The sequence below is a fragment of the Phocoena phocoena genome, chromosome 15 (assembly GCF_963924675.1).
Source record: "Phocoena phocoena chromosome 15, mPhoPho1.1, whole genome shotgun sequence".
Lineage (NCBI taxonomy): Eukaryota > Metazoa > Chordata > Mammalia > Artiodactyla > Phocoenidae > Phocoena > Phocoena phocoena.
The window spans coordinates 22,922,905-22,942,312 of NC_089233.1; the positions used below are offsets into that span (position 1 = coordinate 22,922,905).

Here is a 19,408-nt window from a genome sequence, read left to right on the forward strand (position 1 = left end):
GAAAATAAAAGCCATGTTCCTGCCATTTGGAGTGAAATATCCTTTTGAAAGACCTTAGAGCTAGAGTTATTTAATTCTATGATGATCCTTGATTTAAAACCTTTCCTTTTCACCGTGTAGTTTATTTAACAAATATGTATATTTTATATATGATAAATCTTAATCATTTTTATAAACCTAATGGAATTTTTTAAGGGTTATCCATGTTTATATAAAATAGCTACATAGAAATGCATTTCTTAAAAAAAGAGTCATGGAAAAGAAATGGGTAGCTGAGAAGGGATGGGCAGAGTGAAGAGCATGTGAAATTATGGGGACCTGTGGGAGAAGGACCCATCACTTATGTGACAAGCAATCAGCAGCTGCCCATGGCAAATGATCGCAACCTACCAGCTGTGATCTGATAATATGATGACACCGAGCATCAAAGACAGCTGGACCTGGTAGAACTTGTTTTACTAAGAACGTTAAAATAAACCTAAACTCTTATTTTGGATGACTCCCCAGGCTGGTAGATAAGATTATTTGAGGCAATAAATGCTAGTACGCATAATATACAAAGGAGTGGCATCTGACACAGGAGCTGACTCTAAAATGAGCACATAAGATGAAACTCACATTTAGCCAAAATTTCCCCTTGACACACCTTAAATTACCCATATAAAGACATAGCATCTTTCAACGGTCTCAGGTAGCCAGTTTTTCTCCCAGTCTTAGTACAGATCACTCTAAGTACCCGGTGATAGGCGAGGCAGAAGAGTGAAGTAATTCATTATGCTTTTACCAGCTCGGACCCTGGAGCCAGGCTGCCTGGTTCAAATCCTGCGCTTGCTGTTTACTAGCTTGTGACCTTGGGCAAAAAACTTACACCTCTGTGCCTCAGCTCTTTCTCTGAGATACGGCTATGGCCGGCACAGCTATAACCCACAGACTATCCAGTGTTCCCTCACATATCTCAGCCTCCCTTGTGGTTGTTTTGGGGCCAGGCTCTGTGAGAAAAGGTGAGAAGGTTAAGAACTAGGGTGCCGGGCTTCCCTGGTGGCGCAGTGGTTGAGAGTCCGCCTGCCGATGTAGGAGACGCGGGCTCGTGCCCCGGTCCGGGAAGATCCCACATGCCGCGGAGCGTCTGGGCCTGTGGGCCATGGTTGCTAAGCCTGCGCATCCAGAGCCTGTGCTCCGCAACAGGAGAGGCCACAGCAGTTGAGAGGCCCACGTACCGAAAAAAAAAAAAAAAAAAAAAAAAAATGACATGTTCCAAATAGCTATAATTTATAAGAAGGCTGTCCAACCTGTATCAGTCTTTGTATAAGAAATCAGCTGTTATTGAGTATTTTGCTATTGTTTGTAACTGCAGCCTAGTCTAGGCTAGCTTAACACAATGGGGAAATAATAGTTCCTACTTTGTAGGGTTGTTATGGGAGTTAAATTAGGTAATATTTATAAATTGTTCAGAACACTACCTGAGTAAACACTATATAAATGCTTGGTTGGTAGGTAGGTAGTTAGGTAGGTCATGCAGGTAGACAGAGACAGACAGAAGGAAACAGTTCCCTTATGGGCCGCTCATGTTGTGACTGTCACATAAAACTGAAGACAATTAAGGAAAGAGCTGAGTCATGTGACCCATTTTATGCTTCACCTCCAGTGTACAATTCAGGGGGAATTGTCTGCATTTAAAAAAATTTTATTTCTCTCTCTCTCTTTCTCTTTCTTCCTTCCCCCAAGAGCACAACATTGAACTAGCATAAATAAGTCCATATACACAGCAATCCAACTATATACAAAATCTGTCTGTTGGGCTTCCCTGGTGGTGCAGTGGTTAAGAATCCGCCTGCCAATGCAGGGGACATGGCTTCAAGCCCTGGTCCAGGAAGATCACACGTGCCGCGGAGCAACGAAGCCCATGCGCCACAACTACTGAGACTGCGCTCTAGAGCCACGAGCCACAACTACTGAGCCCAACATGTGCTACAACTACTGAAGACCGCGCCCCTAGAGCCTGTGCTCCACAACAAGAGAAGCCACCGCAATGAGAAGCCCACGCACCGCAACAAAGAGTATTCCCCGCTCGCCGCAACTAGAGAAAGCCCGCGTGCAGCAATGAAGACCCAACGCAGCCGAAAATAAATAAATAAAATAAATTTAAAAAAAACCAAAACTTTCTGTTCGTGAAGACAAGGACCATGTTTGTATCATGGTTCCATGGCACGTAGTAGGCAGCCAGCCAGTTTATGAATATGTCTGTTCCCTGATTTTAGAGCACATTTAAGCAAGTAATAAATATTACCTGAATAGATGAACAAATAAATTAAAAATAACTCCCTTTAATAGCTGAAACACACCCATTTGTATATGTATCAGTAGTGGGAAAAAATGTATTCCCTTAAAACTGGCACCATAATTCCTCTTAGGTAAGGAACTAGCTTTGTTTAGATGAAAGACCATTTCACAGATGGAAAAACTGAGGCTCTGAGAGCTTGAGTCATCTGTGCTGAGCCACACAGCTGGAAGGAGTAGAGCGTGGTTTAGCATGCAGAGCTGTGATTCCAGAGCCCAGGTTCCTAACCCCTACACTGCACTACCTTCACTTTGACGTCCAGGACATTCTTACACCTCCCTTGACAGCTCCGGGATTTGACTTGTGTCATCTTCTTCAACCCACCCCCACAAGCCTCTCAGATACTTCATTATTCATACTGATGACACCTCCAACACCATGGCCTCGAGTCCATGTGATTCCATGACCCTCTTCTTCCTTCGTGACAGTCACATCTTAGAACGGGTTGTCCCTGAAAGACTGTCACATCTCATCTTCCCAAAGTCCTGATCTCATCATAGCCTTCTCTGTCCTTTCATCTTTCCCACCCACTCACTTCTATTTATATTGTATTTTGCCCTTATGTGAGACTATGACTTGGGTTATTGGTGTCCATCTAGAACAGGGCTCAGCAAACTAGAGCCCATCGGTCAAATCTGGCCCATCACCTACCGTTGCAAGTAGAGTGGTACTGGAACACAGCCACAGCCCTTTGTCATGTGTTGTCTATGGACAACTATGGAGTTGAGTAGTTGCAACAGAGACCACACGTGTCCTGCCAAGCCTAAAAGATTTACTGCGCTGACCTGACCTAGAAAGCCATTTCCTTGTTCCCCAGGAGCTCTGAGGTTACTGGAGCCGTGTTCTTAGGGCAAGCCCACGGCTCTGGTCATATTAATCCTCCTCATTGCCACTGGGGAGAATTGGGTTTGGCACTGGAGTGGGGCGGGGAGGGAGAATGAGGCTGATGTGAGGGGACTAGCTGGTGAGCTGTGCCGGTTCAGAGCCGGGTCTCAACCAGGGTAACACAGACGTCCCCAGCACCGTGAGGCTTCTCACTTGGGCCCACACCTGTCACTCTCCCCGCCACACCCCAGGGCCCTTTTCCTTCCATGTCATTTGAGCCTCTCAGCATCATGTGAAAACTCAGTCTCCCCCACTGCCTGTCACTCCAGCCATCACCCACGGAGAACAGCCCACAGCCCCCCCAGTTCACCTCCAGTCAACAGATTCCTCCTTGCTCACAGCCTATCCGCTATTCAATCAGCTGGTCATGAGGAGCTTTGAAACACCTTACTGTTTCTTTTCCTTTTAATGTTTTATTATGGAAAATTTCAAAGATATAAAAAAGTAGGCAGAAAAAAAATGAACCCAGTTCACCATCCAGCTTCATTTATACTGTTCTCCATGTCAGTCACTCAATGTAACTTCCCCCAACCTTATCCATTGACATCATATGATTTCATATTTCATTCATAAATATTTCAGCATGTTTCTCTAAAAAGCAGTAACTTTTTATTGTGAATATGAAATCATTATCAAACCTTAAATAAAATAACAATAATGCTTTCTATCGTCAATTATTTACTAGGTGTTCAAATTTCCAGTTGCCTCCTAATTTTTCTTTTTAGTTCGTTTCTTTGAATCAGGATCCAAATAAGATCCATTGAAATTTCAAAAACTGTATGGACCTACCATCCCCATTTTAGTGCTTCCGAGTTTGGTTATGTTTCTTACTTCCAGTGTGAACACGTAATGTAGTGTTTCTGTCTCTTTCTGAAAATTGGTTGTTAAATCATTAACACAATTCAGAAAATATAGTAATTTATGAGAAAAATGTAAGACATCATTCTTAGAAAAGTTAACAATGCTTTTCCATGTACTTAAGATCCTGTAGGGGAACAAAATTTGCCACCCAAAATGTCTCTTTGCCATGTGGATTATCTCAAACTGAAAACGATCAAGGCCCAAAAGACTCAGGAAGAAACTTTGACCTTCCTCCTAACTGCCTAAAAAGAATTTAGATGGAAGGCCTGTGCCTGGAATAGAGTTATCACTAGAGATATCGGCAAAGAATGTGGGTTGGGTGTGGTGGGGAAACTTAGACATCAGAGTCCACTCTCTGTCCCACTGTCTCTGCAGGGCCCCTCCAATATTTATTTACCAAACATTTGCTTTTCCATCTTCATGGCAATTGCCTTCCTCCCCTTTGAAGTCTCAGGTCCCTACCCCTAACATCCTCTGTTGTCTTTAACTGCTGATGGTATTTAAGGTGAGGGTTTCAGACATTTTGGTGAGTTACTCAGTTCTTCTGGGCCTCTCCCACGTATACAGGTTATTAAACTTTTGTTTGATTTTCTCCTGTTAATCTGTCTCAGGTCGATTTGATCGTTATACCGTCCAGAAGAACCTAGAAGGGTAGAGGGAAATTTCTCGCTCTCAGACAATCCTCTGGGCCTAGTCTAGACCTTTTACTATCTTAGCTTTGCCAGTTTTCAACACTGATTTTACCCAACCACCTGTTTCCTCCACCTCTTTTGCAGGGTTGCTGGAAATAATCTCATAAGCAGGCTGTTTATATGCATCACAAATTCAGGCCATCAGCTGGGCCATCCCTACTCATCCCTAGTTGATTCCCTATCGGTTTCACCACAGCAGCTGTTGCAGCCTCCTCCCCTCCCCCACAAGTCTCCAGAACCTGGGCCTCCTTCTCGGCAGATACCTTCACATCCACACGAATGACCAGAATGACAGTGCCCACCGTGAACTTTCTCAGCTCTTCTCCCTTCCCCCTCAGATTTCCTCTCTTTTCCTTCTGGATTCAATCAGAAGTTCTCAACCAGGGGAAATTTTTCTGTCTCCCCACATTTGCCAGTATCTGGAGACATTCTTGATGGTGAGGACCACAGCGGGTGCTACTAGCATGTGGAGTGGGGGAAGGCTGGAGATGCTGTGAAACATCCTACAGGCCAGCCCCTCACAACAAAGAATTACCGGGTGATAGATGTCAGTAGGCTTGGGGAAACGTGGGTTAGAGATGGTCTCTTGGCTCCTGCCCTACCTGCCTCTCTGCCCTCCCTGTTCAAGAGCATTCTCGAGAAGGATATGGCACCTGAGTTCTTGCCTCTTCAAGACCAAATCTGGGCACCAACCAGCTTGGCCACTGGCCCAACCTGACTGGCTCCACAGGCCAGCGGTGGAGTGGGGCATAGATGGTCTTGTGCATCCCCATTTCCCTTTAATGCTTTATTAGCATCTGTTTTACAACACTCACTACAGAAACTACAGCTACTTGTAAACACATCTCTCTCATTCCAAGGGTCAGAGCCATATTTTATTCATCTCTGTTTTCTCCACAGCACCAAGCTCTTTGCATTGCATTTGGCAGATGTTCAATAAATATTTATTGCATCAAATTAGATTAGTATCATTTACATTTTTATCATGCTCGGGGCATCTCTTTGAAAGATAATGGAAGCAGAGAACACAAATGCCAGTTAAAGCAAGAGCTTTTGTGTTTTTGTTCTTGTGGAGTCCAACTGAAATGCTTGCTATTGCTACTTTGCAGTGTACTTAACATGAGCTGCCAGCGGAAGTTAGCAACTATTTTAAATTAAGGTATTTTTACGATAAATGACTAGAGATTTGAGAGAACTCTTACTTAGAGAAACTCTCTTAAGACTCTTCTTCATTGTTTTTTTAAAAAATATTTATTTATTTACTTACTTGTTTGGTTGCATCAGGTCTTAGTTGCGGCAGGTGGGCTCCTTAGTTGTGGTTCCAGAGCTCCTTTATTGTGGCTTGTGAACTCTTAGTTGCAGCATGCATGTGGGATCTAGTTCGCAGAACAGGGATCGAACCCAGGCCCCCTACATTGGGAGTGCAGAGTCTTAACCACTGCACCACCAGGGAAGTCCCTTCATTGGTTATTGTAAGTGGGAAAATGTTTCATTTTCAACCTGGAGAAATATGCTAATCTTTCACTTATTAATCATTTATAATCTATAAATTATAGGCTTTCCATGTTCTGTTCTTTTTCTTTTTTTTTTTTGCGATACACGGGCATCTCACTGCTGTGGCCTCTCCCGTTGCGGAGCACAGGTTCTGGACGCGCGGGGCCAGCGGCCACGGCTCACGGGCCCACCCACTCCGTGGCACGTGGGATCCTCCCGGACCGGGGCACGAACCGGCATCCCCTGCATCAGCAGGCGGACTCCCAACCACTGCGTCACCAGGGAAGCCCGGCTTTCCATTTTCACAGTGGACAAAATTAGGCAGAGTCTTAGAAGCTTAATAAGAAGCAAGATTTTCTAATATCGTTCTCTTTCCAATGTATAGGTAGTCTCAGACTTTTAAAAACTGGTTAATACCTGAATTCTTTTAAACTCTCAAAATTGAGAAAGTCAGCCAAGGGTCTATTCAACTTGGCATTCCCCAGAAGGGCAGATTTAAGCAAAAGATGTAACATTTGAGGGCTAAGGGTCTAATTTCATTTTTTTCTACTCTGTTTAATATGGGATTTTACAAAACTTACTTAATTTCCTAGTGTCTCAGTTTCCTGACATTGTTCTTGCAAAGGGCTGGTGTGAAAATATTTTCAAAGAAATAAGTTAAATATTATTTTCTCTAAATTGAGTTGTTTTTCTTCCACTTATGGCTTAAAATTGTGGATCACTGCTTAAACGTCATCCTCCAGGGACTTCCCTGGTGGTCCAGTGGCTAAGACTCCATGCTCCCAATGCAAGGGGCCTGGATTCGATCCCTGGTCAGGGAACTCAATCCCGTACGCCATAAGTAAAGATCCTACACATGGCAACAAAAATCCTGCATGCTGCAACTAAAGATCCCAAACATGGCAACAAAGATCCTGCAAGCCACAACTAAAGATCCGGCACACAGCAACAAAGATCCTACGTGCCACAACTAAGAACCGGCACAGCCAAATAAATAAATACTAAAAAAAAAAAGTCATCCTCCAAGTGAGGTCTTTCCTGACCACCCTGTATAAAACTAAGTCCCGTCAATACTCTATATTCTCCCCTCTCTGCTTTATTTTTCTCTATAGCACTTACTTGCTTATTGTCTGCCATCCCCCACCAGAATATAAGCTCCATTAAGTCAGGAGTTTTGGCTACTTTGTTCACTGCTTTATCTCCAGCACCTAGAATGATGTTCAGCACACAGTAGTTCTCAATAAACATTTACTGTATGAATGAACGAATTATGCAAATCTAGAAATGTCATATGTTATAAAGCTATCAAGGGCATGAATTAGATGTAATTGAATCAACATGGCTAGATCTCAAAAGCACGTATTTCAGTCAAATAAAAGCAAGTTGCAGGATAATGCATAAATTTCCTCATCTGCAAAATAGGGCTGGTAATAGCATTGTTATGAGGATCAAGTTAGTTCATTAGCGCTAAATGCTGAGACCCGTGATACGAGCACTCAATAAATGTTAGTGGTCATCATTATTATTGCTATATCACTGATGATAAACTGTTCACATAAAGTAATATTACTAATTTTGTATGATATAATCTAATTTTATATAATTAAGTAACTAATTTTAAGACTACGGAAGGATGCAGTATAGACCAAGCTGATTAATTCTGTGAGGAGAGAAAACTCAGATTAGAATGACGGTCAAAGAGAGTATTAACCTCATCTGTCATGTTCTAATATTTTAAATGTAAATGATGCATATAACTACAAAGTAATATTTAGAAAAGTTTAGTCGTATTTCCTGAGACATAATGACCTTTAGGGCTAGGAGGAGAGGAAGAGAGAATGGAGAGATGAATTACTTAGGATAAGAAAATTTTTTAAGTTTTCTATTTTATTTCTGAAGTGCTTCTTGAATAATCACGGCATGGATAGGATGCCCTTAGCCTAGAATAAAAATAACCAGAGAAAAGAGCCACATACACAACTGATCCAGGGTCCTGGATGGATTACATGAGTTAGTTCTCATAGATTGGAGGAAACTATCATTAACACAATCTTCAAGTTAGGAATAAATTATTCAAAGCCTTGTGTCATTACTTACTGCAGTTTCAGCCACTCTTCCACAAATGGAATGGAGAAGAATTCTGTGAATGTCTCCCCTATCCTCTTTGGATTTTGACTGGTCACGATGCCATATGTTTTGATTAACAAGAAAACAATAAACAAGAATTCAAGTCAATTGTTGCTATTCTGCTGGCACATTAACACTATTGAACCCTTAGGGTCATGGAATATTCAAAGATGTGAAAAACTTACTTGTATAACCATTCGGTCAGAAAATCACAGGCAATGAATTTGGTTCTTTTCCTCTAAAGAGAGAAGAGAGAATTAAATTATATTCTTTGCCCCCATGTTTAAGTTGGACAAAGGAGGAGGGGTTAATTGATTGCTTGTGTTAGATGAAATATGCATAAGTCCTTGGTGAGGTTTATAAGCACACCAACAAACAATAACTCAGGCAATGTAAAGAATTTTGACAACATTTCGCTAGTCATCTTGGGTAAGCATATATTCTGACTATATTAGCAGGGACTAATAAAAGACAATGCACATAGTAGGAGGCTTATTACATGCATTTTGGATTTATCTCAGAAGGATTTCTTTAAATCTAGACCTTGATTCAGAGTAAGTATATTTATTCCTTTCCCCCAGTCCACTCAGATCCTCAGAATAGCAGTACTTCGGGTCTGGGTGCCATTGGCCAGTGCATTGACTCTGCCAGCTGCCCACCCATCAGCCCCTCTCCACTTCATCCTTATTACCAGAAACCTGATGACAATCAGTCCAGGGGAAAAACATTTCCCAGCCTCCCATGTAGCAAGGGACAACCATATGACATAGTTCTGCTGTTTGAGATAGAAATGGACATGTCCCATGGATTTCTGAGAAAGTGCTACTTTCTTGATTTCTGCTGCCCTTTTCTTTGAAGTTTCCTTCTACTTCTTTCAGTCTGGAACACAGATGTGGGGCTGGAAGTGGAGCAGCACCTACCAGCCAAGAGGCCAAAAGCAGGGGGTTAGAAGGAACCTGGGCCTTTAATGACTTCTTTAAGCCACTGTACCAGTTTGTGGCTGACCTACTCTGGATATCCTGATACGTAAGGAAAGATAAACTCCATCTGGATTATTGGCACTGTTCTTGAGTTTTCATAACATGAAGCTGAATGCAGTTCCTAGGTGATAGATAGCTAGTAAGCCACAGGGAAAGAACGTCCTAGAGTAATGGGGGACGAGGCTCGCAGAACAGCAATGGAGAGGAGCACTGGGTATCCTGCCTCCTAGTCCCATTTAAAGTGTCTTGTAACCCAAACAGAACCAGTTAACTCCTTTTAGAAGATTGTTATGGGACTTCCCTGGTGACGCAGTGGTTAAGAATCACCTGCCAATGCAGGGGACACGGGTTCGAGCCCTGGTCCGGGAAGATCCCACATGCCGTGGAGCGACTAAGCCCATGTGCCACGACTACTGAGCCTGCGCTCTAGAGCCGGCAAGCCACAACTACTGAGTCTGTGTGCCATAACTAATGAAGCCCACACGCCTAGAGCCCGTGCTCCACAACAAGAGAAGCCACCGTGATGAGAAGCCCGTGCACGGCAGCGAAGAGCAGCCCCTGCTTTCCGCAACTAGAGAAAGCCCGTGCGCAGCAACGAAGACCCAAGGCAGCTAAATAAATAAATAAATATTGTTAAAATAGCAGGGGCTAAGAACAAGTCGTTGGTTAGTTACCATGTGAAGAGATCCTTCCCAGGAATGAAGGCAAAACAGACTGCTGGAAATTCTCCTTGCCCCTCCAGGTGTACCCTTTTCCACCACACTCTGTGCCTTGGGAGGCTGATTTTATGGTTCATATCAACCAGGCTCGTTTACTCTGTTGTTGGGTCCAGCCACTGGGAGGTACCAGCAGGAGATCCGAGAGAGGGAAGAGAGAAAGGCAGGGTATAATGGGTTGAGCTGTGTCTCCTCCCGGCCCCTTTGACCCAAATTCATATTCTCCCACACTTCAGAAAGTGACCTTATTTGGAAATTGGATCATAATTAGTTAAGCCCAGCCACTCCTGAAGTACACAACAACTCCAACGAGAGTGAACAAATTTAGGGTTCTATTAGCAAGGAAGAAGAGTAGACCACCAATGGCAGATTCCTAATGACATTGTGCTAGACCCTGGATCCAGCTATGCCTGAAGCCAAAATCCCCTGAACCTTTCATGAGCCAATATATTTCCTTTTTTCACTCAGCCAGTTTGTGTTGTTTATTGCTTGCAACAGTAAGAGTTTTAGTTACTATTCCTTTCTTCTCCCATTGGCTAGTTACTATTCCTTTCTTCTCCCATTGGCTAACTCCATTTGCCTTTCAAGATGCCTCTTGGGGGCTTCCCTGGTGGCCCAGTGATTAAGAATCTGCCTGCCAATGCAGGGTACACAGGTTCGAGCCCTGGCCCAGGAAGATCCCACATGCCACGGAGCAACTAAGCCCGTGCACTACAACTACTGAGCCTGCGCTCTAGAGACTGTGCACCACAACTACTGAAGCCTGCATGCCTAGGATCTGTGCTCCGCAACAAGAGAAGCCACCGCAGTGAGAAGCCCGCCCTCCGCAATTAGAGAAAGCCCACTCGCAGCAACCAAGATACAACACAGCCAAAAATAAAATAATTTATTTTAAAAAAAAAAGATGCCTCTTGGAAGCCTTTCTGAGCATTCTTACCCTCTTCAGTTTAGAGTAAGCGCCTCCCACCACCGCCAGTTCTGTGTGTCCCTCTGTCATAGCACCTCAGGTGTAACTGTAACCTAACGGCCAGCCCACATGCCCATTTCCTCTATCAAACTATAAATTCTCTGAGGACAGGGGATGTGTCTTCTTTTTCTTTATGTTCCCAGTGCTTGAGTGTCTGGCAAAGAGTAGGTGATCAATGAGTGGTGAGTAAGTGAATGAATGACCTCACCGTTCAACTCTCAAGCAAAAAAGCAAGAAGGAACTCATGCACAAGAATTCTGACATTTATAAGTAGGCACTGCTAATAAATTCTGGACAATTTCTCTTCACTTTCTTCCCCTAATGTTTTATTTATTAGGGAAATATTTTCTTCTTCTTTTTTTCTTTTTCCCCCTTTACTTTGAAATAGCCAAATTAGCTTTATAAGCTTAAATAAGGTTAAAAAGATTGTTGTAAAATTGATTCTCACCAAGAAGGAAAGTGCCACTTAAGATTTTTCACTGAAAGCTTTATTATAGCTGTTAGTAAATAAAATACTGGTGCCTGATTTGCTGGAGATGCAGTCTTTTACCTCACTGCTGATAGCCTTTTATTAAAAAATTGAAACACTGCCGGCCATGGTAATAAAATTAAATGTACTAGACCATGTAATGGGGTCTTCTAAGTCTGCATTGCAAGAGTAAGATTCCCCTTGAAAAGCTATCTTTAACTAAAATAAGAAAATACTTGTACAACAATGCAAATATGTATCTAGCATGAATCGCCATCTATTAATTTAAACAATCCTGCAGCTGTAGGATAGCAGTGTCTCTCTCTCTCTCTCTCTCTCTCTCTCTCCTTACAAAAGATGCATTGTTCCCTTAGCATTCATTGCACCGTTTGGTGGTAAAGATTCCTTCTATGAAGGGAATGCAGCTTGACTTACTCTATTAAATAGACTTTTAAAATAGCCAAATGGTCTGATGTACGAAGGTCATGTAGACAGATTTAATCATTTTGATGCAAAGAAATAAAATTGAAGAAATTGTGTTTTCCTTCTGTCCTGGGCAAGTGTGGACGTGCTGTGCATACTCAGACACACAGAACAGTGGCGATATTGTTCGGCTGTTGTTTAGTTTAAAAATTATCTGCTGGGAGCTGAAAGAGAGAAGGGAAAGCAAATGAAAAGTTGTGGTGAGTGAGGAGATAAGAGAGGAAGTAATAGAGAGAAAATTAAAGAGTGAGATTAAGAAAGTGTGGGCACTGGGGTTTATGTAATGTGGCCAAATACACGGAGTTCATGATTGTTAACGGGGAAAAATGCCCAAGTTTGGGTAAGCAGGGTGATCAGTTAAGGCAACCTTATACGAGGTTAAAAAACAATTTTTAAAAAATCCAGAATTAAAAGGAAAAAGACTAAGCGTCAAGGGGTAAGGCATCATCACGAATCTGCAACTCTGTTGTACATCCAACAAGCTGGGTGCGCAGCAGGATGAGTTGATAGACTGGTGGACAGACAATGATGACGCAAATAAAGCGCAACAGTGACCATGAAACCTAGGTGGTAAACGTGTGGGTGTTTCCTCTGAAATTCTTCCAGCTCTTCTACATGTTGGGAAAAAGTTTATAATAAAACTGAGGGCAGGAGAACAAATCATAAAAGACTCAAACCCCAAAGAGAGAAAGGGCAGAAATCAGACAGTATTTTGTACCAATTTTTATGTTGAATACACGTATCGGAGGCAGACTGGAGGACTGAAGATGGGAAAGAGGAACAACTCACATTAGAAAGCCACTGACGCTCTTCCAGTAACTAATGTAATTTCACCCCACCAAGGTCAAAAGCACAGGCTGTGAGCTTAGTGAAGCATGGCTGGCTATAGCACGGTGTTGGTTGAGGCTCTTTGGGTCTGCAAGGGAGAGAAAGCTGCTCGGGTTACCTTGGTTACTGGGCTTTTTTCAAAAGTGCGTTTAGGCTAGACTTTGCTGTAACAAACACCCCCCAAATCTGAGAAGCTTATGTCATCGATGGTTTCTCCCTCGTGTTACACGAACATTTCCACCAGCGTGGCTCTCCGCTCCATGCGATCTTTGCTCTGGGCCTCAGGCTGACAGGGCAGCCTCTCTCTGAAATGTTGCTGGTTGTCATGGCAAATGACACGGATATGGCGAAGTATTCTTTGACTCTTAAAGTACATTTTAAATGACACGTCCATTCATTCCACTGACCAAAGCAGTGACATGGTCAAGCTTCCCTTAGGGAGAGGCCACAAATGTTTTTGAACAATAATATAACCTAGCACAGGGGTTACTGTAAAGGTAGAAGGAATGTGAGAATTCCTCTTACCAGGGGCAGAGCCAGGTCTCGGGAAGAAGCGGACCAGTGTCCACAGCTGTCCAGGCATGGGACAGGTTAGCCAGAGTCATCCACCAGTAGCTTGGTGACCCAGCAACAGCTCTGCTCCTAGCTGTACACGGAACTCAGCTTTCTGGCCGTGGCTTCTTTTTCAACTTGCTGCTGCTTTCTCTGCTGCTCTCTCCTAACTGGTTCTTTCTCCTGCTCTCTCTGCTTTGAGGTCTGCTGACTCATGGCTTTTCAAGCTTTCTCCTGTCTCTGGTGTTTCTCCCCTTCTACCCACGCTATGATCTGCCCTTTCTCTCTGTTGTCTGACATCCTCACGCCCCAGACAGGAGAATCTGATTGGGCTGGTTAGACACTACCCAGGATGGACCATCCCTGTTGGGCAGAGCAATGCCAGACCATTTCCCAGCCACTTGCCATCCCTGAGAGGCTGCCCACAGGGTCTGAAACTTATTCCTGGCTCAGTCACTTGTGGCCAGAGTGATGGTGACATGGACAAAGCAGGGAGAAGGGCCTGCAGTTATGGCTGTGGGCATGGCACCCACTTAGAATGTCATGGCCTCCTTTCCCACATAGATATTCCCCATAAGAAACTTCCAGATACCCGAGACCACGCACCTCCCACCCAAATATGACAAAAGTGAATAGTAACTATAATCCTAGGAACGAGCACACACATGGACGATAACCAGATGCCAAAAGGCTTATCACAGAAAACTTCAAACGGGTTCATTTTTTTCACCACTGCATTAGAATTTCATTAGTGAAAAAGAATACTTCTCAAAAGAAGTCAAAAATATGGACTTGTAACACAAAATGTTGACCAAGACTTCCAGCATGAGCCACGTGGCCATTTCTAAAAGTGTTTTTGGTTTAAAAAAGTAACATTAAAGTAATTCTACCACACCTTTCCTGCAAGAATCTATTTTTTCCACTCCTGAGAAATTTTTTTCAAACAAAAGCTGGTGGTACTTCTCATTTCCCTTATTAGTCAAGGACAGGAAATGGAGTTTCTTCCCTCACTGACCAGAGCCCTTGCACTTTTAAAAAGATATTCCGGTATTTTATTTTTTTTAAATACTAGAATAAATGACTATTACATGGGCAAGGAATATAAAAAGAAAAAAAAAAGGTTTTGTTTTACTGAATTATTCATAGTAGAAAATTTTAATGCCATGAGATCATCAAAGGACTTATCAGGAGTTAGAAATAGTTTCCTGATACCAACTGTTGTTTACAAAACTCTTCACTGTAATGGAATTTGATGAGCAACCAAAGGCGAAAGGGAAAATTTTACATTGCATGGGATAGGGTGGGGAAAGAGGTGGAAAGTCTTATCACCCCTATCCAGACTCTGCATTTAATCTGTATGTAAAGCTGAGATAAGGTTTATTTTCAGCCATCATTTTATTCATGTATAAAACTCTTGATTTCTTTCCAAATTAAGCAAGGTACACTGTTCCAGTTTGGCCTTGTTCAGTAAACATTTACTGAGGACCTGCTATGTGCCAGGCCCCATGCTAAATGCTAGAGATGACGAAATGAGTAGGGCATGGCCCACTGTCGTTATTAGTTCAATGCCCAGCAACCACCCCCAAGCTGGGTAGTAGCTGTGAGGAGTATAGAGGATAAACCCCATCTCTAGCTCCGGGTGTGAACCCTGATAAGGCAGTCAAGATGATCCCACCTCACCTGCCACCTACACGGAAACCAATCTGGTCCACATTCATCCTGACCAAAGGGATTCACTGACTCAGGATGGACACGTAATTAATTTCAGAGTGATAAGATGTGGGACGAGATGTGCTGGGGCTTCTGGGAAACCATTTCATTTGCTTTTCTGAAAGAGCTTGAGCATTCTCTCCTTCTGGCTGAGGCAAAACCTAGGACAGTGGCCATTGCTGTGTTACTGTTTTGAGGGAAGCCAGCTTAAGGATAAAGCTGACTCTATAAGAGGCCAAGTAGAGAGACAGAAGAAAACCAGGTTTTCAATTATATCACTGAGCACCTGAATCAAACCAATCCCGAAGCCTTCCTTCTTTATCTCAGAAACTTCTAGTTTCTAGCTCCCTGAGCCAGTAAATCCCCTTTATTATTTAAGCCACTTTCCTGCTAGTTGAAACATAATGAACTGTAGCCAAGATAGCTGCCCAGTATCCCTTCTGCCTTCTTCTGGTAACAGTGCCCTGAGTTCCTACTGGGGTCCACCCTTCCCAACTCTAAAGCTGTGTGCCTTGGGTAAGACTCCTTCCATTTGCCTAAAAGCCCACTAAATGCCCCTAGTTCCAAGGATTGATTCCAAAGTAGGTCATTGACCTGAGCCAGTTGGATTAGAGAGGAACTCTGGGAGAGACTTTCTCTTCCCCTGCTATCCTTGAGCCTTATGAAATGGGGGATGGTGCCACAGGGGAGGGACCATTTGAGGGTGGAGCCAAGCCAGAGCAAACAGAATCGAGAGACAGAGGGGGAACGACGTCCTGAAGACATCACTGGGCCCCCAGATCAAGCTGTAAAGGAAGATCTCCCCATGGGCCTCTTGTCTTCATAAATAAACAAACAAAAAATCCTTTTCTACTTAAGTCAGTTAGAATGGGGTTTTCTGTCACTTGCAGGACCTGCCTCAAGGAGTTAACACCAGCAAATATGGGAATGTTAGCTTTGCATACTTAACACATCCAGCTGAAACAAACTCTTGAGTTCATACTACTTTTTACTGCTAACAATAAACCTCACATCAAAAACTGCTTACAGTAAAAATCATTAACTTTATACTCTGAGTGCCCAAAATATATTCAGAGATGCATTGGAAAGAATTTCCAAGTGAAGTTTATCACAGCCACTAAGCCAGCTATGCTTAATATAGCAGTCCAATTAAGTTCTAATTAAGTTCTGATCTCTTGTGTTTCAATTAAGCTAATCTAAAGGCATGGCTGAATGTCAGGGGATCGGTTAAGAACATCAAGCCAACTGTAATGTCTAGTCTTTATAATGATATTTATGTGTCTCAAACTTAATTTACTCCAGTGGAATACAACCCAGTACATGAGAGAACAGGAATGGTATTATAACCCTTAATCAACCATCCGTCTAAAGAGACTGCTGAATGTCTATCTTAACAATTGCACAGTTGATTTCCTGCCTTAAAACCTTTTCCCCCTTCCAACTCACATAGACTCTGGCAGCCCAGGGGCACCAGGGAAGGCAGCTATCACTATAAATGGAAGATCAGGAAGGTCAAGGTCAACAGAGACTCTGTAAGTCTGCAAGTCTGTAAGTCTGTAACTCTGCAAGTCTTCGTGAAAATTCAGCTCCCACGAAAACTCCTATGTCAGTATTGAAATTACTTGCAAAACTAGCTTCACAGTCATGTCTCCAAGAGACCAAAGGGCCTGGAACATTCCCTTCAAGGTGTGCCCTCTGCTTAGAGAAGATGGAGAAGACGTGTCAGGGCCTGTGTAAAAGGAAGCTTCTGGCAGAGGCTCTGATGGTATGTCTGTCCTGATCCATCTCACGATTCCTGCCTGAAACTGGATTTATTCTTTCTTTCACTGTCAACCTGGACCCATCTCTCCTCTCTCTGGTTGTTCACTTGCTGACATTTGCCTCTCTGAGTCCCTTCTTCAAACACAATTCTTAATAACAAGAGCTACCCCTTACTGAGCTAAATGCTGTACTCACATCATCTCATTCAATCCTCCAACAGCTGTGGGGAGGTGGATACTATGATTATTACCCTCCCATTTAACAGATAAGAAAACCGAGGCTCACAGAGTTTAAGGAATCTCCCCAGGGGCCCAGAGGGGGATTCAGGGCCCCTGTCCTGCCACAGCGCCCACCTTTCTCAGCCTAATCTTCACCACCCAAACCCCATGTGGCCAGATTCAGCCCACATCTTCCTTACACACTGCCCTCATTTCCAGTCTTCTGTTCCAGGTCTAAGGAACTTTTTTCCAATTTAATTTTGTTCTTATTTTATTGCTACTTTTCACCATAGCTGTGCCAGTCCCTGAGCTAAATGGTTTAAATACATTATCTTATTTAATTCTCATAAATTCCCTATGTGAAGCAATTATTGTTATCATTATTTCCACTTTACAGGGGAGGAAACTGAGGCTTAGGAAGGTTAAGGTTACAAGGTCACAATGCTAGCAAGGTCCAAGGCCACATATCTAGGAGGAGGTAGAGCTGGGCCTTAAATTCAGGTGAGCATGGCCCAAAACTCCATGCTGAGCTTCCCTTAGACAGCCTCCCAGTAGCCTACTACTGTAAAAATCTGGATAGTTCCAGGACTTCAGAACCAGGGTCAGCAAACGTTTTCTGAAAGGGTCAGATAGTAAATATTTTGGGCTTGTGTCCCAGCTCTTCAGCTTTGCCACTATAGTACGAAAGTGGCCACAGACAATATGGAAAGCAATGGGTGTGACTGTGTTCCAGTAAAACTTCACTTACAAAAACAGATGGCAGACCCCAAGGGCCAGAGTTTGCAGCCCTGTGCTTCAAAACATTATCAGTAACAGAGAGAAACTCTTTCAAGTGGAAGCATGGAAAAATCCATAATTCTTGGTTTGACACAGAGGTTTGACTTCAAGAAAGCTCTGTTTCACCTCTTCTTTCTATTTTCTGGATAACCCTTTATTCTAAGGGATTAACAGTTTAAACATCCTTTAGGTCTAAGATTAGTTTATGACTTGGGTTTTCTCTTCCTAAAAAGTAGCAGGAGAAATGCAGCTCTCTATACAACCAAGAAGTTCAATGACTTATTTTAAGATATGTTCTTGTAAAAAACCAATCAATTGAATCTTATTTTCCTTCGTTTTAAAAAATGGCTTCTATCCGTTAGACATAAATTCTCAAAAGAAATCTGGGATACTTGCTGACTGTCTTCCTTCCTTCCTACTTTCTTTCCTTCCATCCTTCCTTCTGACTGTGATTCTAGCATCTCTTTAACACTTGGCAGTCTCTTCATATTGCATTGTCAGGCTCTGAGCTCACCATAATTTCTGAGAGTTATGTTTAGATTTTTACAAATAGATATCATTTCTTTAAGGCACTAGTACTTTAAGGATGAGGAAAGTCCATCCTTGGCCATGTGTAATATCCAGAAAGTAGTAACAAGGATACCACCTTCCATTCATTCAAGCAACAGTTGGTCACCCAGAAGGGGCCATGGGGGAATGACATTCCTTTCACAGACTGGCTATTTTCCAAGATAATGTTAATAGTGTCAACAACAGTTACATGTAATGAATGCCTTCCAAGTGTCAGGCACTCTTTTAAATTTTACTTAACTCATTTATCCTCACAATAACTACATATTATTAGGTTCTTATGATTATTCCCACTTTACAGATTAGGAAATAGGGGCACAGAAAGGCTGAATACCTTCCCCCAAAGTCATTTAAGAGTAAATGGAGGGCTTCCCTGGTGGCGCAGTGGTTAAGAATCCGTCTGCCAATGCAGGGGACACGGGTTTGAGCCCTGGTCCGGGAAGATCCCACATGCCGCGTGGCAGCTAAGCCCGTGTGCCACTGCTACTGAGACTGCATGCCTAGAGCCCATGCTCCGCAACGAGAAGCCACCACAATGAGAAGCCCGTGCACCGCAACGAAGAGTAGCTCCCGCTCGCCGCAACTAGAGAAAGCCCGCGTGCAACAAAGAAGGCCCAACACAGCCAAAAATTAAAAAATAAAATAAAATTTAAAAAAAGAGTAAATGAAAAAGAATTTGAACCTGGTTGGACTCCAGAGCTAGCTCCTTCACACATTACCTAATGTAATCCTCAGTCATCCTGTCTGTGGTTTACAAATGAGGAGAGGAGGAAGTTGTAGGCAAGTAACTTCCCTGAAGATACTAGGCTAGAGACAGAAGTCAAACCTGCCACCTGCTGCCAAATCCATTTTATTTCTAATGCAGTGTAAGAGGAATTGCAAAAAAGGGCCATTCTCCACCCCTCCCTGTATACATGTCTTCCCACCAAGAGATGGACTCTATTTCTCACTCCTTGAATCTGGGATGGCCTCATGCCTTG

The 19,408-nt window shown here is 43.0% G+C and overlaps 1 protein-coding gene across 1 annotated transcript in view; it reads right to left on the minus strand.

Moving 5' to 3' along the window:
• Positions 1-19,408, minus strand: part of IQCK (IQ motif containing K) — a 125,419-nt gene that overhangs the window by 77,453 nt on the left and 28,558 nt on the right. The window contains exons 5-6 of the mRNA XM_065893345.1: positions 8,583-8,635; positions 8,368-8,445 (exon numbers count right to left, since the gene is read on the minus strand). Of these exons, the coding sequence (XP_065749417.1) occupies positions 8,368-8,445; positions 8,583-8,635 (131 nt within the window). The remainder of the gene's footprint in view (positions 1-8,367; positions 8,446-8,582; positions 8,636-19,408) is intronic.